Source organism: Pituophis catenifer, unplaced genomic scaffold, assembly GCF_029215685.1.
Source record: "Pituophis catenifer annectens isolate HBS135680 unplaced genomic scaffold, rPitCat1.0.hap2 SCAF_2, whole genome shotgun sequence".
Taxonomy (NCBI): domain Eukaryota; kingdom Metazoa; phylum Chordata; class Lepidosauria; order Squamata; family Colubridae; genus Pituophis; species Pituophis catenifer.
In genome coordinates, this window is record NW_027256882.1 from 131,845,682 (window position 1) to 131,870,225 (window position 24,544).

General features: G+C 38.6%; 1 protein-coding gene across 1 annotated transcript; it reads left to right on the plus strand.

Annotated features, from left to right (window-relative positions):
• The first annotated feature begins 11,307 nt into the window (after positions 1-11,307).
• On the plus strand, positions 11,308-24,119 carry FOXJ1 (forkhead box J1). Its single transcript, XM_070937548.1, has 3 exons — positions 11,308-11,324; positions 14,340-14,930; positions 23,301-24,119. The coding sequence occupies exons 2-3, from the start codon at positions 14,409-14,411 to the stop codon at positions 24,117-24,119; spliced, it is 1,341 nt and encodes a 446-aa protein (XP_070793649.1). The 5' UTR covers positions 11,308-11,324; positions 14,340-14,408.
• The last annotated feature ends 425 nt before the right edge of the window (positions 24,120-24,544 follow it).

Sequence of the window (24,544 nt, forward strand, 5' to 3'; positions counted from 1 at the left end):
TGGGCTGAATTGTGGGATGTAACACAGAGAGGCAATGCTGTTTCAGGGGAATTAACATGCCTAGTACCAACCGTACTTTGGTAAAGAAATAAGTAGTATCTAGCAGTTCTCTCCAAGTGGACAGATAAGTAGTGTAGCTAGCTCTAATTGAAACTTCAGCAGGGAGATTTCTCTGTGAAAATTCACACAGATGTCCCTCCCCTTGAGCAAAATGAAATGAACTAACTGTATGTGAAAGTGTGGCTGGGGAAAACAAAAAGAACTGGCATAAAATAGCAATTTGCTATTTCAGATATATTAAATGCATTATTTGTATGGTGATGTCACTTGAATTACACGCATGTTGTTGAAGTCTGTTTATATGGGTAAAAACCCTTTAAATATGTCTTTCATTACGCATTTGTTAATTATCATGTTAACCTATTTCCCTTGGTGACGAGTATATGAAAATCATACCAAAGCAGCAATGTGATTTCTTTTACACTGAAAAACAATTATTTGCTTGTTCATGTAACGATCATGCTGCAATTCGCTTTCCTTCCTCCCCAACATATTATTAGCAATCGGGTGAATCTCCAGTATCTTGGGGCTGACCGTTTTTGAATATATGCATTAAAACTAATGGAAGTTTTACAGTTTTTGAGATATGATCTCTACTGGATTACTGATGGCATTCAGTGGACTGGACTACTATGGAAATAAATGGCATTCAAGCAATTTTTGAAGACATGGCGGGAACAAAACTACTAACTGTAGATGTTTAGGGTTCTCCCCCCCCTCCCCTTTTAAATCTGCTTTACCAGTCTTTGGGTGCCATCTTATTGGAGATTAACCATAAAATAGCCATGAAGTCCTACAGCTGGACAATCTAGTTCCATTAATAATTCAATAAGAAGGATTCATTTATAATTTCCATAGGAGTAATGGTGGTGGAATGCTTCATTTTACCTTGAATCCTTGCTTCTTAGGTCTTCGTTAATAAGCTATAGTAACTGACAATTCTTCACAGAGACCTAGAGTTATTTTCCAGGAGAGACTTTCTGGATGATGATCTTGTGTAGCCTCCAAGGGAAGAAGACAAAGTACACCTCCTCACATTCTGCATCATTCCTGATCCCCTTTTCAAGGTTAAAAATGCAAATCTGCTCAGGTACTATCATACCTTACTTTGTGTAGTCACATAAGAACAAATGTGTGCATTGCTACATAGGCAGCATTTCCACTGCATCCTTGGATGACTTAATGAAAAATACCTACCGAATTTAAATACATATTAACTAAACAATAAAAAAAGGAAAAAATGGTAAAAGTAAACAAAATGCAAAACTACTCCGCTCTTATTTTGACTAAATCTTCTCTAACAAGGAGATGTTACAAAAGCAATTGGGAAGAACAGAATAAAGTGACAGGATTGAGGTTTGAGAGCAAAAGAAACATGGTCCGGAAGTACTTGTTTATTTTTGAATAAGAAAATTAATTCAATATCAATTGGATTTTATCCTTGGATACCAAAGGAACTGGTTGACAGTGCTGCATGATCTTTGAAAAATCTTGGAGATCAGGGAATGTGCAATGCAGAGGAGGATAAATGTTTTCCTCTTCAAAAAAGGGAAGAAGAAGGATCCAGAGGAACTAGAGGTCAATCTAATATCAGTATCTGAGAAGATTCTACAACAGATTGTAAAATGGTTGATCTAGTAATTACCTTGTTTTCAATATGCTTACAGAAGCCAGCTTGGATTTGTCAAGAAGTCTAACTTAGCAACCTTAGCAACAGGATGAAATGCCACAGATGAAATTCAGTATTCTTTATTTCAGCAAAGAATTTGAAAGAAATACCCCATGACATTCTGATTAGCCAACTGGTTATTTGTGGATATAATTGTATAATAAGTAAACAGTTGATTTTAAAATTATATTTAAAAATATCCATTGACAATTCCATATCAAATCAAATGAACTTTTGTAAATGACTGGAATGAGAAGTAGAAATCTGATTAGAATTCTTTATTAGCCAAGTGTGATTGGACACATGATGCTTCTCAGATTTACTGACAACACCTTCAAAGCTAGAAATAAGGCTTAGAACAATCTTGACAGGTTACAGAAATGGATAAAAAATAATAGATAATAATAATAGATAATAATAATAAAAATAATGGATCAAAATAATAAAATGAAATTTAATATATGTGCAAAGTTGTATAGGAATCAAATCAGTTGTACAGGTATACAATGAATATCTAACTGGACAGAAAGATTTTGACATACGGTAGTTGCCAAAAATTTTAATCAGCAGGTGGCGTTGCTACAAAAATGGCAAAATAAAATTTGGATTTTATGTTAAGTATAAATATCAAATTGCAGGAAGTAATTGTTCCATTTTATTATAGTGAGATCTTATCTTGACTATCAATCCCAGTTCTTGATACAAAACATTAAAAATGATTAAAATAAAATGCAATAAGTTCAGAGAAAGCAATGAGAATGATGGGGAAGCTGGAAATGAAGACTTGTGAAAAGAGGGACTGAGAATGATTGACCTTGAGAACAGAAAACTAGGAGGAAAAGAGCATCTTCAAAGGCCCGAAAGGATGACCCAGAGAAGAAGATCAAGTTCTGTTCTTTATCCTTTTAGAATATAGGACACGTAATTATGAACTTAAGGGAGGGTTCAATTGAATGTTAGGAAAAGCTTGAAAGAAATGGTGGGTTCCCCTTTACTGCATGTGTAAAGCGAATGCCAGACAACTATCTGTTAAGAATCCTTGCACTGAGCTGGATTTGATAGACTAAATGGCCCCTCCTAGTTCTTTGACTTTATGAACAATATTGATAGTATTTTGAAAGTCTGACAACAGCAGTAACAACTAGCATAAAACCTTGGATAATTATACTCAGCTTGAACAAGCTTGAGGGGCATTCAGAATAGTGCCCCATGAAGTGACTAAATGGATCTGGAGTCTTCACATGGTTTGGTGCAGCTGGTGAACATCCATAAAAGTATTTTGTCCTATGAGCATGACTTTGTCCAACTGTTCTCATTCTTCATTTAGAAAACTAGACAAAAGTGCATTTCCTCGAGCTTATCTCACCTATTATGTCGTATGCCTGTAAAATATTCATATATTGAGACAATGCCTGCAATTAGGACAAATGTTAAAAGGGATCATGAGGTTGGTTTAGGCGATGTGTATATATTTTATTCTGTTCTCACCAATACTCTTGAAATGTGTGTGGTCCTAATGTTCCAGACATCTCTCTATAAAGACTGTAATAATGGTAATCGAATGGCGGGGAAAGAAATGGCCCAGCAAGGCCATTCTAAAATGTAGCTTTCTCTTGTAGCCTTTTTCTCTCAGGGACGAAGGCCATGTTTCATGCACCCTCCTAGCCAGTTTTTGTTTTTGTGAAAACAGAAATTGCCAGATGCAGAAAGTGGGAGCAGATAAGCAAGTGGAATCTCACTCAGGACTGCAGTTATATTTTGACTCTGGGCAATGAAGGATGAAGCCCTCTGGATACATTTGTGTGCACCTCAATGACAATGATGCAATATGTATTTAGGATTGCATGACTCTTTCAAAGAGTGAATAAAACTGTTTACAATGGAAAGAAAGCTGTTGAGTGGAATAGTCTGTTTTTAGGAGGGGGCAAGGAAAGTGTGTTACTTTTACATTCTTCAGTGCTTTATTTCTCACAGCTGCTCTTATAGCTGTGAAAAGACTCAAAGGTTTAAAGATTAATGTTAATCAGATGTATGTTGGGCTCAGGGTGTACTCTACTACTTCCTGTGTCATGTTTGAAACTTGCTGCCCTTTCTAGCCACACTATTTCATGTACTGAACATTCTCAAAAAAATGAAAAGTTCCAATAGCTATTGCAAGTCTATTAGCTTGTGCTCAGAAAGGAAATCCTGTTCATTGATTAATGCAATATTTCAGGAAATTGTAGTTCAAAACACTCAAATGCTTAAGGTTTGGCAGGATTTCTGAGTTAGAAAGTTCTAAAAAAAAAAAAAAAAGAATCCAAAAGTCATTTAGGTTGATTCAGATCCAGAACAAACCACCACATCCTGAAAGATCTGCCAAACCATTTTGGGTTGATCACAGTTCATCAGAAACAAAATCCCAAAGACTTTGGTTCTGTGTTTCAGAAAGAAAACAAAAATTTAAATAACGTTGCAGGGCAAATACAACATGAGCCATATGTGTCAATGCTATCTCCCCACCTCCCTTAAGCACCTCCCACTATCGCAGTTTTTAGTAGCCTACACAGCCCTGATCTTCCCAGCGCTTCCTTCTCTGCCATGCCTTGATAATTCCCGAATTTTTCCTACTCCTCCCCAGCCACAGCCAATATCCCAGTACCACATATACGATATTTTTCAGTCTATAAGACACACTGCCCCACCCCCCGGAAAAGTGGCTAGAAATGTCTGTGCGTCTTAAAGGGCAAATGTTGCTGATGTCCTGCCCACCAGCTGGCCCACAGTTGCCAGCCGTTTTCTGCCTCTACACGCCCCATTTTTGGCCCGTTCCAGGCTGGGATTGCCATCGCCTGGAACGGGACAAAAATGGGGCGTGTGGAGGCCGAAAATGGGGTGGATGGAGGCTGAAAACGGGACTTGTGAAGGCGGTGATAGGCGGCAGTGATCCCCGCAGCCTGAAATAGCTGATTGGCGGTATTCCAGGAGGCCAATCCAACTGCCAATCAGCTGTTTGTGCTAAATCAGGCTGCAATAATGTGCTGAAGCTGACCAGGCTGTTTGCTGTTTGCTGCAAGGACCCTAGCCAGATTAATACCGATGGATGCTGGGACACAGAGGCAGATTTTTTATCTTGTTTCCTCCCCAAAAGCTAAGTGCTTCTTATGGTCCAAAGCGTCTTCAAAAAATACTACTTGCCCTATGCCCTATGCTTTTTCTTCTCCTTTACCACATGATCCCCAATATATTAGATGATCTCAGCAGTAAGAATCCCTGCCCAGTAGAGCATATTTCATTGGCCTACTTGCCCCATATTCTTTCCAACACTTTTTCTTCCTCCCCTCAGCTGCTGCTAGTCTTCTGGATTTTTACCCATCTTAACCCTCCCCCATGGCTGGACATGGAGCAACCAGATTTCAGCCTGAGTGAACTAGCTTTGTGTTGTTTTCTGTATAGACCAAACATCCAAAACACATTTTGGTTCAGGCATACTGTAGATTGTTCTTCCATGTCAGGAGCAGTTCTTCCAGCGGTGAAATCTCCCTGGTTCTACCTGGCTCGCTGAACCGGTAGTGCCGGCGGCGGGAAGCTCCACCCACCCGCTGGGATGTCATTATGTCCCGTTTTTTTACCATCTGCGCATGAAGAAGGTTCTATGCACGCGCAGAAGAGGCACGCACGCGCATAGCGCGCTCCCATTCTCAAACCGGTAACGAAGGTAAGCGGATTTCACCGCTGAGTTCTTCCCATGCGAGTAGTAACAGACATGCTAGAATTTCTTGATGAGCTTTGATATAAAGGATCACATTCAGAAGTATTAGGTATGCCCAATCAGAACAAAGTCCAGTTTAGTCCAGCATTTTGTTTCTTCACAATGGCTAACCAGATGACTCAGGAGTCCTTGCAAGGAGGAAAAAGATACATGCACACACAGATATACACACTGCAGTTCTTCCTTCGCAGGTGATATGTTTAAGCATGTCATCATCAGTATTGAAGGAACATCAAATTTAAAGACCAAACGTCTTTGACAGATTATTTTGAATTTATCCAATCTCTTTTTAAAGCCATCCATGTTAATACCGGTAGCTATTACAACAGTTTGACTAATAATTGCCACAAATTTTACATACCTCCCAATTTGTCTTTTCCCCCAAGCTAAAGAGTCCCAGTATTTTATTATTTTTTTTGTAGAGAAGATGTGCAACTAACTTGAGCATTTTGGTTGAATTCTTCTGTTTCTCTTTCAATTCTATTAATTGCTTTTTCAAACATGGTGACCAGACAGTATTCGGTAGTCCAGATGCAGGCATACAATGGATTTGTACATAGGCAGTCTAACGTTGGCATTTTTATTTGCAGTCCCTTTCAAAATAATCGGTAGGGAATAATTTGCTTTTTAACATGTAACATGACCACCAATTAACTCATATCTAACATTGGTCTGTCTGTTAACAATATTTTGGGATATAACTACACTCTTCCAAACAAGATATTGCCCAACACCAATTAGTTTTCTTTCATGGTTTAGTTGAAAGGTTATTTTACCAACCATTGGATGTTATGTATCTGTAAGTTTTTGTTCGATTTCAGTTGAAGTAAAGCCTTTCTCTCTTGCATAGGTTTGTTTGTTCCAAATCTTTTCTCAGTGCCTAAGAAATCTGAATCCTTCCAACTGATATCAGTGCACAGATAGCAAGTAATCTGCTTCTCTTTAGGTTAAAACATATGAAGAACAGTTGCAGGAACTGGGTATGTCTAGTTTAATGAAAAGAAGGACTAGGGGTGACATGATAGCAGTGTTCCAATATCTCAGGGGCTGCCACAAAGAAGAGGGAGTCAAGCTATTCTCCAAAGCATCTGAGGACAGGACAAGAAGAAGAACAAGATGGAAACTAATCAAGAAGAGAAGTAACCTAGAAATGAGAAATTTGCTGACAGTTAGAACAATTAATCAATAGAACAATTTGCCTCCAGAAGTTGTGAATGCTCCAACACTGGAAGTTTTTAAGAAGATGTTGGATAACCATTTGTCTGAAATGGTATAGGGCTTCCTGCCTGAACAAGGGGTTGGACTCTGAGACCTCCAAGGTCCCTTCCAACTCTTATTCTGTTATTCTTTACAATGGCTAGAAGATGAGGGAAGCATGACATGTTGCTGGGCAGGGATTTAAGATGGAGTTCTTCATCTTCAATGGAGTTGCTCCCAGTTGTACTGTGCAACTCATGTTCATATCATGTCAGTTATGACTTGGATAACAGTAAAGCCTCTAAAAAGTGGCATTGCCTTAAAGGAAATACAGGTAGCCTTTGAATTACAACCACAATTGAGCCCAAAATTTATGTTGCTAAATGAGACATTTGTTACATGAGTTTTGTCCCATTTTATGAATTTTCTTGCCACATTTGTTAAGTGAATCACTGAAGTTGTTAAATTAGTAACATGGTTAAATGAATCTGGCTTCCCCATTGACTTTGCTTGTTGCAGAAGGTGAGCACATGATCCAGGACACTGTAAGTCTCATAAATATGAGTTGGCAAACATCTGAATTTTGATCATGTGACCATGGGGAATGCTGCAACAGTCATATTAAAAACTGTCATAAGTCACTTTTTTTAGTGCCATTATAACTGAATGGTCACTAAATGAACTGTTAAGTCAAGGACTACCTGCAATAAAAGTAGTAATTCACTAATGTGTAGGAACCAGTTAATGCAGAATGAAAATAACCCCTTTTTTAAGGAGAAGTAGCTTTCTGATATCTTTTATTTTGTAAAACAAATTGTGAATATGGAAATATTCGTAACAGCACCTGTTAACATAAGGCACCAGTAAATTATTTAGGAGATATAATAAGGCTTGAAAACCAGAAGAGGGCAGGCAAGAGCCAAATGTTGCTAGTCCAGAAAAAGCGGTTTGACTTACACAAAAGGCCCCAGAGACAAAAGTAAGCTTTTTAAAGATAAAAGATTGTGGGAGGGAGGAGATCATGTGATTTATTCAACAACTTTCATTCAAAATGGTACACACTTTCTGCATTTTCAAAATGAAAAGTTCCTTGTTGCTGGCACAATTGCACGGACATTCAAATGCAGGAGAGAAATACTGTATTAAGCCCTTTTTCCAATGTCCACTGGACTCTTCTTTTTTAATGAAGATTTGGGGAGATGCTGCAATACAGCTTCATATAGGGAACTATTTTGGGGGATTATTTCAAATTATTTACCCAATTCATAAAATGCAACAAACAGACTTAACAGGTCTAAGCTATAATAAAAATAATAAAACTACTTCCGTCAGAATCAGAATGTTGCCCTAAGAGAAAAAGCAATAATATTTGCTCTGAAATAATACTACAAAGCTCCTTCAAAAGAAAAATGGCACAGAATTAGGACAGCAGCAAGGGAGATACGTTTTTAATAGAAATCAACTTGTTCTCCATAGTCTGTGTAATTTAAGAGACAGTTCTTATTAACAGAAAGCTGGCTAGGGAATCAAATATAAAAGGACACATTCAAAACTAAGGTCACATGGAGATTTAAAGGTTAAAAAAACCAAACTGAGCCAAATACTTGCCAACTTCTCTTGGAACTTCAGCGTATAGAAAGCAATATGTATGGAAGAGAATTTATGCATCCTTAGGCTTATTATTATTTCTAGAAAAATAGCATGGAGAAGTAAATATGGTAGTACTTCATGTAGGTGATGATGACATTTAAAGGTTAGTTGGGTCAGATTTAGAAGTTTCCAATCTATAGGATATTGTAAGTTTTTAAAAGCCTTAATTTTCCCCCCCAACAATATCTTGTATTTTTAAATGCTTCTTACCCACCCTCAGCTGAATTAATCAGTTAATTTTACAAATATATGTGTTGCAGTAATTGTCAATCTTTAACAGAAGCAATCCATTTTAATTGTCTCTAAACAGCATAGACTATTAAGGCAATACTTTGCAAAGAATTGAGCTTTTCTTTCCATGTTCTCAGGAAACTTTTCCCCCCATTATACAGGCTTATTTACAATATTTTAGAAGTGGGCAGTTTTTAATCCTGCCAGATTTTGCTAAACTACAATTCCCAGAAGTCTCTGCCAGCACTGTAAAAGATGAAGGAAGCTTGAAGTGGTACATGATACATTACTTTGGTAGCTATGCCATTTTCCTATTTTCCATAGTTCCTTCATGTAGCCTTATAATCTAAAAAAATACGACACAGTAGGAAAAAGGGACAGGAAAAAAGTGGAAAGAATTAGCATCATTTCCTAATAATAATTCTCAATTATAGTGATCTTTGTACAATGATTAACTGGGTACAGTTCAGTGATATGAGATGTTCTTTTAGCCAGGTCAATGAAATGTCCCTATTCCCCATTCCCTCTCCTGTTGCAGTTGGGGATAACAGAGAGAAAAACCAAGTATAATGCTACGTTTTAAAAGGAGCACCTCTTATGTTAAACCAGGAAGACCAAAGTCTGAAAACTTGTAGCGTGAAAGAAAATGAAAGAAGGTAATGATGATATTGACTTCATGATACTTTCCTGGCCAAAAAGGAAGCCAAAACATTCAGTCTTCCAGATGAGTGGATCTACAGTTCCCAGCATCCCCAGTCAACATAGCCAAGAGAGAGGGGAGATACAGTTCAGCAAAATCTGGGGGCTTCACTGATATGCCTATGTCATAAAGTCCTCCTGAAGAATGCAAAGTAAAAAAGAGGTGACAGCAATGTTTTAATCTCAAGTGAATATTTCCCTGACCTAAAATAATATAAACCAGGGGTGTCCAACCTTGTTTGCTGGGAAGTTCTGGGAGTTGAAGTACACAAATCTTAAAGGTTGGACACTCCTGATGTAAACCGCAAGGAAGGAAGGAAGTCAACATAAATTTTGCTCTCGTGTTATGAATAACCATACTTCTGAAAATAAAGAAATTTCAATTGCATATTAGCAAGTAGTGCAGCTTAAAGATTTCTTTATTTTTATACGCAGTATAGATAGTAACATTAACACTACCACAACTTTAAAAGTACATGTTTTCTTTTTCCCTTTTACCATGCAATCCTATTTCTGTACGCAGATTGAGCTGTGCCTTATTAATTCAAAAAACAACGAAATTATCAGTATCTTTGTTTTGCTTGCCATTTTAAAAAGTCTAGCCTACTATTAAAAAGAATGAGATAGCTACTGCACAAACTAAATTTTGAAGGGGCACAAAGAGGGAAACAAAGTGAGGGCACCTGAATGAACAGACTTTTGTATCCTCTTTGAGCCAATCTCCTGAAGCGGTCTGAAGGGCACTAAGCTCATATCATACTGAAGTAAAATTCAAGTGTCAATCATTGCTTTTATATATGAAAAGAAGATTCATCTGAACCTCAAGCCACAAATGCCTTAGCACAAGACAGGTTCTAACTGGGTGGCAGTTGAGACAGTAGCTCAGCCTTCCAGGATGCTGAATCCTCTCAAAGTTTTAACTTCCCAAATTTCCATTTAGTCTCGCCTATGAGAGATGAAGTCCACCATTTCTTACAACAAAGACTTGAGTACACATAATTTTCACTTTGAGATGGGGAAGGCAGAACGGTGAGCATTCTTTCACTCACATTTTACATCGTTTTGGGGAGTGACCAAATGGCAGGGCTGCAACCTTTACTGGCTGAGCTGGGCCAGGTTCCAAAAACCAGTAACCGCCAGAAAGGGCCATTGTCTGAAGTTTTTATAAGATGGATGATATGCAAATGTCAAGAGTAGTGCAGAGAAGTTACATCAATGCAGGAGGATGTCTTTGTGTTAGCAGAACTCATATCAGAGGGAAGTCTTCCAATGCTTTGTAATTCTGACTCTTGGATTCATTCCTTATATTTCCTCCACGAACTCAAGAGTATAATTTTCATTCGTATTATTTGTGAGGTAGGTTAGGTTTGAGAAAAACCATCTAGGAATTTGACCTTGGGCCTCCCTGACTTGTGTTTGAATCACAACTAAACTATGGTACCTTAATTCATATTTTGGTAATCAGAAGCCAATAAAGATTTTGCTAAAGCACACGCAAAAAATTGGAAGACCTTGAGGCAGTGGTGGGATTCAGCCAGTTCGCACCACTTCGGGAGAACCAGTTGTGAACTTTCTGAGCAGTTTGGCAAACTGGTTGTTGAAAGAAATCATTAGGGCAGAGAACTGGTTGTTAAATTACTTGAATCCCACCACTGCCTTGAGGCCTCCTTAAGCATGAAAATCAGCTGGGTGATTTTGGACCAGACCTTCTCACTCTCAATCCAACCCTCCTCACAGGGTTGTTGTGGGGAAAATAGGAAGAGGAAGGAGTATTATGTATATATGCCATCTTACCTTAACAAAAAAATGAAGGCGAGATAAAAACCTAGTAATAAAAATAGGGTCCTCATTTTCATTATTTTGTTACCCAGAGGGACTGCTTCTGTTTCTCCATTTTCCATCCTTATCCCTGATACAGAGTTTTCAAAGAATGCAAAAATGGTGACTGATTAACAGAAGTGCCTGGATCCCACTAGTCAGATTTCATGATGTCACCAATGTCTCTCTCTACACAAAAAGGCTCTTCACCATCAAAAATTCATCAGAGCAACGGATAACCAGGAAAAGGTAGGTTGATTCTTCCATTTGCGGAGCAACATCTCATGCAGGAATGTATTTTGCAAAAATGCATTTGCACCAAAGGAAACCTGTGTGACTAAATGAGAATTGAGGGATAGGAAAAACCGAAGAGGGTTGTAGAAGCAGTGCTGGAAAGGCTGCTCCAGCAGAGAACTTTTTTCCTTGGCTGGTGAAATTGGAAGAATAAAATGGCCCGGTGCTAGAAGCTGACCACAGTTTCTTGAAGAACGTGATAAATATTGAATATCCTTCCCAATTATGCTTTTTTTTTTCCCAAGGGAAAGAAAGGGATAGATGGACAAAGAAGAGGTTTTCTACCCCTGCCTCTTAATTAAAAAAAGGGCGGGGGATGCTGCAATCTTTCTGATTGAGGGTCTGTCCCCCCCCACCAATTCTACCTGAGCTCTGGTTTCACCTCTCCCCCTCCCCACCGATCGGGTTACACAAAGGTCAGGGAGGCAGTTTCAGGTCCAACTCAGCACCTGGGAGAAAGGAGGCTGGTGTAGACCTCCCTCCCCATGCCTCTGCCCCAGCGCATGACTGCCCCTTTACTGCATGAGGTCTAGGCATGGGATCAATTTGGTCCCTGAAGTCTTTAGCCTCATGAAAAGCAGAATGTTAAAGCGGCTGTGGCAAGAGTTCAAGAGCAGGAATGTCCCTTTGCCCCTGAATGTCCTCTCCTCTTCCTGCAGTGCCTCTTCTGGAAAAGGCAACTTCAAGGCAGAAGTACTGTCTAATAGATCGTGATGATGATGATGATGATGATGGTGGTGGTGGTGATGATGATTTATATAAATAAACAAGCAAACGAAAGCCAGAAGCCACAACAGTCCATTCCTGAGGAGGCTGGGCAAAGCAATTTGAGGTTGCCAAGTTTTGAAAGGAAGGAGCAGACGTTTTAAATGGTTCCCTTTCTTTTCAAGGCATGGATCTTTCTGGTTGCTGGGCTGTTTGTTCTTGGCAGACAGGCCCCTTCGCCACCGCCACCCAAAGAATAATGGGCATCTGGGAGCCGTTTCAAGTGGACTTTAATTTGTCTTAATGAAACTCACAGCGGTAAAGCTCCAAGCGCCCCCTCGGCGTAGTTACCACATACCAATCCCTCGCCCTCGGTAAGCGAACGAGCGCGCCTCCCGCCTTGCCGAGCGCGCCCAAAACAGGGAGAGACGTTCACGTGTTAGCGTAGCATGTGTGACACCGGGAAAACTCCGGTCTCCGGGTTTTCGTGGCTTAGCCCTCTCCCGCACCCGCAACTAAAAATTAACTAGTAGTAAAAAAAAAAAAAAAAGAAAGAAAAAAAGGGAAAGGGAAGATTGATGGAGGATAAAAAAAAAAAAAGTTGGTGCAAACTCATAGAACCGAGCCGAAAAACGGGAGAGGGGGGGCTGTCAATGATTGCGCTCTCCATGGAGACCCGAGGACCAATGAGAAGGGCAGAAGCTGTTTATAGAGGCGGAGCGTCTCCATGGCATCCAGAGAAGCCTTTTGGAGCAGCTACTTATTGACAGTCATTCTGTTGCTTACAAATCACAGTACCTTTGGGATAAAAGGGCTCTGGCAGCCTTCATAATTTATCCGACGGGAGAACAGTAGAAACCCCCCCTCTCCCCCTCCCCTTTTTCTTCGTCACCCCAACGAAGAGCCCCCGTTTAGCTGTAAACCTTGGGCAGCGGTGGGGTTTCTTCATAGGAGCAGGTAAGGTGACGGGATTATTTATTTATTAGGCTGGCTAAGAAGAGGGACGTTTAGGTTTCTTACCTCCCGTTTATATTGGGGAGAGGGGGGGGGAAGGCTTATTTCTCCTTCCCATCAAATTGTGATCGTGGGTTCCCTGAATCAATTACCCTATAGCAAAACCTTCATTTCAAGGGAGTGGAGGAGACATTATCTAAGGTAACGATCTTGGTCGTGTATTTGGGATCCGGGTTTCTATGTGTTTAACACGAAGGTGTTTGGCATGATTTTCATTTCTTAGTTCTGGATACCCTACACCTAAATACAAGTATTTATTGCTGTTATGTGTGGTCGATTTTCCCACTTTATGGTATGATTGTAACCTATATCAGCACCCCCTTAAAATTGCCCCAGAAAATTTATAAGAATCTCTAAACCAACTAAGATGATCTAGTTTGTTTAAATTGTCTAGCTTCGTATCGTCAGTGGAAATAATTTTCAAACTGTTGATCGCATAATGTATTGAGGTACTTTCAACAACAACAAAACAACCTTCCCCATTTGTACTGAATGGGTATGGCCAGGATAGAATTGGCAGTTCTAACCATTGTTAAAAGAATTTATACAACCAGTACTTATTAATTTGGATGATGGAAGATATGTCCATTCAATTATTAGTATTATTGTAGTGCAGCCCTGGTCATATCTACTTAGAAATAGATATCACTGCATTTAATAGGGCTTATTCCCAGGTAAGTGTATATAGAATTGCTGTCTTAAATATAGGTGTTCATATCTCCATTCATTTTTACGAAGACAATTTTCACAGAAAAAAAAAAGAAAGAAAAACAAATGTTGCTCTTTATCACTCATGCTGATTCAGTAAAAGATAGAAAGAAGGCGCCAATTTTGGAATACCTTTAATTTCTGAACTTAAAGAAATCGTTACAACTCTTGAGAGAAATATTAGGGATTATTTCAGTGGTATGTTTCTTTCTGTGTTGTAATGATGTTTCAATAGGAACAAAGCTATTCAGGCTCTTGGCGGTTCTGAAAAACCCCCACCACAAATGGGATTGGGTGATTTCCACCCAATTTATCACCTGGCCTATATAAAGCTAGCTACTATAGTTGAGAAGGATGATTTGATTTGATTTGATTTGATTTGATTTGATTTGAGACGTGTGACTCCATTCTCTAGGGTTACATCCAGGATATATTTGGCTCCTGTGCTTTTTGATGTTTGGCTGGGAAGCAACTTGCTCAAGTGTGCATCTGTGTACTGCCTGGTGGTTAGGGACCTTGAACGTCTTCATGTTATTGTTTCAGGATTGTTCCCCTACCCATCCTCCCTGTTCTTTTCCAATCCCCCCCTTCCTGCTCTCCCACAATTCCTGAATGTTGGACCTGCCTATTTTGGCTTCCACTGGCATGACTGACGGCTGGCTAAATATGCAGTCAGAGGAAGAAAAAAGTCAGGAGAACAGCATGATGGATTCGGGCAACCTGGACGACAGCTTGACCAGTCTACAGTGGCTTCAGGAATTCTCCATCATCAATGCAAACATGGGCAAGTCATCCTCTTCCCTATGCAGCACAGATCCTCATGGTTATCACAAAATACCTGGCTCGGCTGCACCATGTTCTCCCCTTGCTGGTGATCCAGCTTGCATGGGAATGCCCCATACCCCTGGCAAGCCAATTTCCTCTTCCACATCCAGGACTGCACATCTACAAGGCCAGCCACTAGAAAACATAGATTACAAGACCAACCCTCATGTGAAACCTCCTTACTCTTATGCTACCCTCATCTGTATGGCAATGGAAGCAAGCAAGAAAACAAAAATCACCCTCTCAGACATCTATAAATGGATTACTGATAATTTCTGCTATTTCCGGCATGCTGACCCCACATGGCAGGTAGGTGACTAGGAATATTTCTGTTTGGGCAACTGTCTTTTGAGTAAGACACTCTCTTTATGTATGGGAAGGTATAGTGCCTACATACGTTAATAGTTTTGAATTAATGACTAGCTTTCCATTCAAAATGCATCCAACAGTAGTAATGGCTTATTATAATTGTTCTGACAATTTGTCTATGACATTCAATGTAATTCCTTTGCATTCTAGATAAACCAGGTTAATATTTTATGTTAGAAGAGTAACTTCTAAAATTACATGTTCAGGGATTTCAGAAACAATTATGGTAGATCTACAAACAGTCTTTAGCACTTTTAAGTTATAGAGTTAGTCTTTTATTTTTTGGATCAAATTTCCTCAAAAAGTAACATACTTCTTTTTTTCCAGTTTTGACATTTTATATGAGAACCATGTTGCTAAGTTTTCTGGCTGTAGGACATTCTTCTGAGAGAAGAATAGATTTGTTGACAACCCACCATGACATTAGAAAGCAACCAACGGCACTTAGTGTTCGTGCTGAACCTTTTTCTGCTTCCTTCTCCCTTGAGTACAATTACTGTTGCTCGGTGTGCTTCCTATTGAAGTGTTTTGCTTGGAGTAAGCACTTAGTAGCACAAGAGATTGTTGTAAATGAGAAAACAGAACAATGTAAACAGGCATGTTCTTCCTTTAAAGGTAGTAGTTATCTATTATCTTCCCACTGAAGAATAAACACTGTGGATTATTCAGAGGCTAATGGTTGCAGTTATAGAAAACAGACACACAATCAGAATGCCAGTATAAAAAATATGTTCAGGTACAGCCTTCCCCAAGTTGTCCACATACGTTGAACTGCAATTCCCATAATCCATAACCTACCTGGGAAGGCTGTTGAAGACAATATACCAGAATATGGGGAAAGTGTGTAAGAGAAAATGAGGGATGAATAAAAAAAATAAAAGTGGAAAAATGAAATGTAGCGGACGAGACAAAAGTTAAGCAGTTTAAGTGTGGTTTTTTTCTAAAAAAGTACAAAAGGATAAGGAATCAGATAGTAATTCTCATAGTGGTCAGATCTATTTATTGTATAGACCAGTATGTCTTAGACTCCATCCACCTATTGAGCCATCATTGGGGTACAAAAAATGTGGCCTGGCACCCTTTCTTCTATGGCAAACCAAGATTTTAAGTCGTGCAAAGACTAATAGCATTATTTTCAAACCTTAAACACTTCTCTTCTGATTCCTTTTCTGTTGGAATGCATCCAAAGTACATTGTGCAAAGACTGGAGTAGGCCTTAAGCCAATGGAACAGTTCTTGGGGACCTTGAGGGTTTCTTCTCCAACTGTCTTTGATTAGTAGACAACGTACAATTTAATGGAGTCATGCTACATATTGCACCATAAACTATTATTTATAACCGTGTTGACTGGGTTCACACAATACACTGAACCACAAACATACACATTATGACTTAGAACAATATGTCAACCTAATCACAGATTCTGTGCATCTAAAAATTGTGTGGAAGCTATTACCTCTCTGTCATACACTGGATGCCTCCAATCCATTCAGTCACAAATATAGATCCAAAAGATAAGAGAACTATCTACAGGGAAAAGAGGCCAGTTGATTTTTTTTTTCCAGGGGTATTTATATTTTTTAGGAAGAGTTATTGAACCATAATGTTAACTAAAATGCTTTTAGAATGTTTAGGCTTTTGAATGCTGATCTTACACTGGCCCAAAGAGAAGGCTGTTAGCTTTGCCATTAACATACTGCTTTATCTTGAAATATCTCGATTCTCCATAAGAACCTGGAAACGGCAACTTGCTATGAAAAGCAGTCCATATTCAGCTTTTAGTGCTCAATTTCTATACTCCAGATTTTGGTTTGTCATAAACAGGAAAAACCAGGTTAATGCCACTGTAGTCAAGAAAACTTTAAAGCAATCATCCTTTGCCGGTTATGGAGTGGGATGGAACAGGGGAAAGGAAAGAACACATTAACTGGTAACCTGACCTAAGGAAGATTCTTTTTCATCCCTCCCCCCCTCCTTTCTTTAATCCATTGGAGAGGGAAGATCAATAGCTCTGGCTATATCAGTTATATACAAGGCAAAGAGCTGGATGCCATCTGGTGTTCCACAGGACTGAAGATGAAGAAAGATGTGAAAGAATTAACAATAAGCACGTGAGAAAAGATACTGGGAGAAAAGAAGGGAACAGAAGCGATGGGCTATTTTATTCGACACAAGAGCAGCCCAAAATGGTTTGCTTCCTGAAGCAGAAAACAAGATGGCACCCTCCCTCATTCCATGTAGAAGCCAACTGAACTTACAGTTGAATCTTATGTCACTACTGGTCATAGCCACTTCCATCAGAGTCAGTAGTTAGGAGTGCCCAGAAGGAACAGATAGGAATCTGCCATATATTTTTTGAATCTCCAATTACTACCATAGCTGGTACACCCAGTCTTATACTTAGCTCTATGTGATTTATTAAAATATACTTGAGCCAAAGTTTGAAGTGAATAGGAAAACCAGAAAAGACCAAGTAAGGGGTAATCACCAGGTCTTTTCTAATGCACTTATTCAATTTTGGCTGCTATATAAGGAGAAATGGTACATCTCATGATGTTTATTTGTAATTTTGATGCTTGTAGAAGTGTAGCTTATTTCAAGCATCACACTAAATTCACTGTTTGTTGAGTAAGTCATTATGGATTTACACAGTACTTTAAGACATAATTTATAAATCTGAGCCGCTAAGTTCATACAATGCATAGCAAAGCCAAACAAATGATAATTTAGTTTAGTGTGTATGATTTCTGCCTGTGATTTGCCCACATTTTCCAGTAGAAGATGGATACTTAAAAGCCAACATAATACAAGCAGAAATCTTTTAACATCATCCCCAATTAATCTCAACCAAAAGAAAATGTGCTTCATTCAAGCATTCTTGTATCTGATTTCCCTTGTATTTGTAAAATTATAGATTAGGGTGCAATGTTGAATCTCAGAGATAGAATTCCATTGAAGCATAGCAGAGAATCTCAGAGAAAAACTCTAACATTTTCTCATTTTGTAACTGATTAGTAGTAAGTCAGTTGCTGGACATTATAGTGAAGATACCAAAGGTGAGTAATACAATTTCATTTCCTGTCCAAAGATACCAGCACACCACTTGAAATTCTCTCCAACCCCCTCACAGATGCCCAAATTCAACCCAATTTATGAACTGCTAACAATTGACTATGGTCAGTCTTTATTCCATGGTTGCCACTATGCTGCCAAAAATGACCTCATTGTAATATATTGAATAATTCCCACCCTGATCACAAAACAACTATTTCATATATGCACTTGTTTTCCTTCATGTTATGAATTCCTACTATGGAAGAAGGGTGTAGAGATTCCTCATATAAGACATTTATGTCAGTAAATTGTTCTTATTCAGTGATATTACTGGGATATGTGTTCCTGTAAATTTGTTTTTGAAGATATATCTATGATAATTTCTTTGTTTTATCTATCTACTTATACAGGAATGTCATGTCTTGGGCTGATTGACATTACTTCCGACCTATTGAGAAGATGCATTTCTTTGAGAAAGTTTTAAAAAGAACTTTCTGCTCATTCATCCCTCTATATACTGATATGGCCATAAGCATCTTCCTACTATTGTCATTCATTCATATATGCAAACATATGTATTTATGTAATTCTAGATAGATTGTTGTCCCAACAAAATATACCATTATCAAATGAAGTATGATCTCTTAATTAGAGGGCTTCTTACATCAAGAAGTCACCCTCCAGATGATGTTGGCTCCTCTCCATATTGGACTCCCTTTGGTCCCAAAGTCCCCATTACTTGTCCTAAATTAAACCTAAATTAAATTAAATCTGAACAGATTCCATATACCTTTAAGTGATAAAAATGTTAATCTGATGAAATGTTTGGAGTCACATAATTTGGTTTTTCAGTAATTTGTTGGAAAACCACCATAAATACTGCGGATAATGCATTTTTAGGGTTGAAGGAAGTCTGCCATATTCTTGAAACAGCCTTTTTATAATATTACTGTTTTCAAGATTGAAAGTAACATTTGCATGTATCATATAATAAGTATTATTAATCATTGTTTTAGCTTTGTTATATGTTGTCACTTTTAGCATGTTAGTTGGCTGTGTAAATTAGATAGATAGATAGATAGATAGATAGATAGATAGATAGATAGATAGATGATAGATAGACAGACAGACAGACAGAGATATAGATAGATAGATAGATAGATAGATAGATAGATAGACAGACAGACAGACAGACAGACAGACAGATAGATAGATAGATAGATCTATTTAAAATTTAAAAATAAATATATGTAGAGAACTGGAAATCAACCTATAAAGTACCCACGAACTTGGCAGAATGGAATCATAATAATACAAACATCACCTAAAGCATCCATAATTCTTACGTATGTGACTAAATGAGGGACTCAGATTTTTGTTAATGGCTGACACAAGTTTTCAGAATAAAAATTTATATTCTGTTTACAGAACAACTACAACTAGAATATGGGTAAAGAGCACAAAGCTAAAAATTAATGAATATGAAGTACAGTAGCAGGTTTTTGAGCATATTGCCAGATGTTTAAATCTCCTAGCTCCCCATGAGATTCTTAGAGAACAGAGAGATGCTATGTTTTTTTTTTTTAGAATAAACTAAGTGAGCGCTAACATTTGCAGAGAGAGAAGGGAAAGAAAAGCTTGATCTTATGGGTATGTGCAACCTGTTAGATTAGACACTTGTTTCTCTCTTTTTCCTTTCTTTCTGATAACATTCAGTATCTCTTTTCAAAGATGCAGGTGGTTTGGCTGATAGTTGGAGGGAAAATTATAAAAATGCTAATTAGCTGTGGCACAAGCAGCTGTCGACGGCCCAGCAGATTTGAAATGACTCTAAGGCAGGGGAAGGGAGTATTCACTGACCCTTATAAGATGTCATTATACAATAAATTCTAACTCATCCAAGATCAGTTTGCTTGCAAGAATTTCTCTCTCTCTCTCTCTCTCTCTCTTTCTCTTTTTTTCCCTCCACTGGTGTCCACATTCTCACCCGTCTCACTAACTCCCGTTCCTGTAAATACAGACTCCAAGTCAAAATGTCAGGCCTCCCATCAGCAGGGTAGGGGGTGGGGGGGAGATGGAAGGAGATTCCTGTGGGAGTCAGTTGTATGTTTTGGAAAAGAGCCAAGATACCCAGGGAATTCAGCCTGGAGGAATAGGTTTTTATTTAGCCCTCCAGGCATTCAAGTCCTGCTTTTGCTCTTTGGCAATAAGGATTATGGATGAATAAGCATAAAGATATCTAGGCAACATTAAAAAAAAAAATCCACACACAATCCTTCACCATATCCAATCTCTTAACACCCTCCTGGCTTTGTGTACTGAAAGACCAAGTCATTTATTGGATAACTGAATTTCTTTGGGGATTGGGCTCCACCACTCTAGACACATTCTTTCTTTTGTAAAATTAGAAATGTCTCTTTTGAGGATCGGTCTCTTTATTGATGTTCTTGATCATTATGATTTTGCATTTTGATCGTGAACGCGAGCACCATTTTGTGCAAAGCTCAACGAAATGATTAGATGATCTTTGGATGCCCGAGATGTAGCACAGAGGGGTGCAGATATAATTCAATAGGCAAGCAAGTGGGTAAATAAAGTAAGTGTTCTTTATGTGGGCCTCTCTGTATCTGTCCTGGATTAAATTAAATCCAACAGTACATAGTTCTTATATGTAGGGCCACAGCACATTAAAATAGCCCAGGTGTATTTTGGGGTGGGGGCGGAATCTGATAATGCTGGCTTTCTGGCTATCATGGAATTGTAATGGATATTTAGCTAGTCTTTCTACTCTCTAGTGTTGTGAGAGTAAGGAAATTGCCTTTTTCCAAAGCTGAAGGTATGGAACAGGAGTGGGTTCTACTTACCTTTACTACCGGTTCGCAATGGGATCGTGCAGATCGCTTCTAATGACATCAGGGTCAGTGGGCGGAGCCTCCCGCCAGTTTTACTACCGGTTCTATAGAATGAACTGGTATGGAATGAAGGTTATGTTTTCCATTCCATTGTAAATTGCTGTAGTTATGCATACCTAAAATCAATGAAACAGGAACTGTGAATTCACCAGTGACTCCTGAAAACAGACAGCCCTTACTCACACTCGGCACTAATCTAAGATTTGTTTTGATTAAAGTTACATTTTTTCCCTGGCAATTTACGGCATCTTCTTCTAGGGTCTCCCAAACATTATTGTGCCGAAGTAACAACTGCAAGGACAGGCATTATATCACTTCAACTACACTTGGGTGACGCTATGAAGATGCTTTATAGCACTAGTAAGGAAATCACCTTTACGTGATTTTTTTTAAATGACTCCACCTTAGGTGATAAAACAAACCGCGGTTTATTTTTTAGAGCAAAGCTGGTCTTGAAATTGACTGAATGAATGACTGGTTTAATTATAGCAAGTAATATCTGCACCCCGGATTAGTTATTTTCATTTTTTACCCATGTTTCTCATCAAAATAGAGAAGTATGTGGCAGTACATATTAGCCACCAGAGAAACCACTCCACAGAATAAAGGAAGCCCACTTGTTTTCCCCCCAAATTTCTCATTCTTTCTAGCAGCCACATTCTCACACATATTGAGAGGTTAAACGGAGAACCACACACAAAACCTCCAGAGACACAAAAGCAAAGTACCCACTATACAAAAAAGAGAAAACACCTCTCACACACAGACTGGCAGACGAGTTCTTTACTGCTGCTGGGAAGTAGAGAAGCATCTGTATTCTGGCAGAAGAGAAGAAAAGGGAACAAAGCAAGAATTGGCCAGGCGAACCAGAATTATTTTACTTCTCTGCCAAATTTGGCACTGGCTTATTCAACAAATCATGGTTTAGTTTTATTTTTGCATGCAATTTTAGGGTCCATTAGAAGAAAAAAAGCTCATTGATGCTTTATTTTCCTTAAATTACAAGACATAAACTTAATCTTAATTAAAAAAAATAAAATATTGGCTGCGGTTCCTATTTCTGTGCACTAAATCATTTCTTACTTTTTAGTAAGGAATGAAATATAGGGAGATTTTTTTTAAAAAAAACCCTCTTTTCAGTAGAGTGCAGAAACATACAACAACCATATAATTATATGTAGAAAATATGAATGTAGGAGTGAATTATTTAGCTGAAATTTATATATTTGCCAGTATGAAGGATAAGAGAACTAGTGTCAGTCTAATATTAGAAATAGGAGGTTGAGAAGAGTGAGATCCTTCTTATGTTTTATACTTCGAGTCATTAATTTGAATTTCAAAACTTGTTTAGTTGCTTAATCTTTTTAAACAATGTATAATTTAGGAAGAGTGGTTTTCAAAATTCTGGAGAATTAGAGACATTGGTGAACTGCAGGTTGAAGGTTTCTGAAGCAGTTAAAACAGATATAAACTTATAACTCAGGTGGAAAATGTCTTTTTCCCATAGTTCATTATTAACTTGCATTTTAGGACAATCAGCCTGGAAAATCCATCCTATGTGTACAGTAGAAATTAGATAAAGGCTGGATACTAATATTCTGTTTAACTTTTCTTTTGTTTAACCTTAAAAACAGTTGCTAGTGATATACAAAATTATTTTTCATTTAATAAAGCTTCTAGAAATTTAAATTACAGAAAAACAAAATCCATCTGAAAAAACTTCCTAAGCAGAAAAGCAACTCAATAGGAGGAATCAATTCCTCAGAGAGATAATGGACTCCCCTTCAGTCTAGTATTGAATCAGATCAGGGGTCTCCAACCTTGGCAACTTTAAAACTTGTGGACTTCAACTCCCAGAATTCCTCAGCCAGCTTTGCTTCTGGGAGTTGAAGTCCACAAGTCTTAAAGTTGCCAAGGTTGGAGACCCCTGAATCAGAGGATAAAAAGCCCTCTATCTGCCTGAGATGTTTCAATTTCAGCTCCTGCAATATGCAGGAGATTGTACTCAATGGTTAAATGGCCTTTATCCTAGTTCATTTGCAGGATATCCACTAAAAACACGATATGAATTTAATCCATTCATTAAAAGATATGTTGTTTAATCTTAAAGATAATGTTCTTCAGATCCTTATAGTTTGGTAGGAGTAATGTACTTGTTAACTGATGAACAAGATCTGTTTTAGCTTGTAGACCATTTCAGTGTTCCATCTTTCTTTTGGAACAGAACATAGTAATCCTAAAGGGTCTCTATTTAACTGCATTCATGTCAGTGAGGAGACTTGCCCTACAAATTAGCACTCTTTCCAGAGCAACTCACATTAAGCTTTGCCTTTTAAATTTCAGAATTCCATTAGGCACAACCTGTCCTTGAATAAGTGCTTCATCAAGGTACCACGAGAGAAAGATGAACCGGGAAAAGGTGGCTTCTGGAAGATTGATCCTCAGTATGCAGACAGACTGATGAATGGAGCTTTCAAAAAACGCAGGATGCCCCCTGTGCAGATACATCCAGCCTTCACCGGAAGAATCCAACAGGATGCAAGTTCCAGTTCTTCAGCTCACCAATCGGCAACCTCTTGGAAAAACAGCAGCATTCTGAAGATCAATGTAGAGTCCCAGCAGCTGCTCAAAGAATTTGAAGAAGTGACCAGTGACCAGAACTGGAACCCAGCAGATGGAAAAATGAGCCATAAACGCAAGCAGCCGCTGCCAAAACGAATGTATAAGGCAGCCCGCTTCTCCAGTTCCCCTATGCTTACTCAGGAAGAACAGACAGAGCTTGGCTCTCTCAAAGGTGATTTTGACTGGGAGGCTATCTTTGATACCACCTTAAATGGTGATTTCTCTACCTTTGAGGATCTGGAAATTACTCCTCCAATCAGCCCAATAACCAGGGATGTAGACTTGACAGTGCATGGAAGACATATCGATTGCCCACAGGAGTGGTGCCCAGCTGGGCAAGATTACGTGCTCACAGAATCTAACCAGAGTAGCTTGGACTTTGATGAAACATTTATTGCCACTTCTTTCCTTCAGCATCCCTGGGATGAAGGGAGAAATGATTACCTCTCAAATTCTGTCAACATGGATCCACTATTTGAACTCAATGACCCTTCTTTGCAAACAGAAATGAATGACTGGAGCAATGCTGGGTGTCTTTAATGAAAGACAGTTCCCTGAATGGAAGGTTCAAGATTAACCAACTCTAAGAACAAGATGGTCCCAGAGCTGCAGGACTTGACAAAAGGAAGAATCCATGAACAAATGAGACAGCTTTAGTATTGGGACCTGCTGTCTCACTGAAAAGTTACGGTGGGGGAAAAAGAAGATCTGGATAATTGGGGCTGGATGTACCTAAAAGTAACACATTTGATATGAGGAACACTATACCCCAACAGATAACAAAAAATAATAATACAGTGTCTATTTGTGTTCTTTTAAAGAAATACAGGTTTTTTTTCTATTTGGGGCTAGAGGGAAATGAAAAGGGGATAATTTCTTTGTGGGAGAAGGGAGGACATTTGAAGAGGTTGGAAGAGCAGGCCTTTTCTGATGATTAGGGTATATTAGATCATTGACCGTTTCCT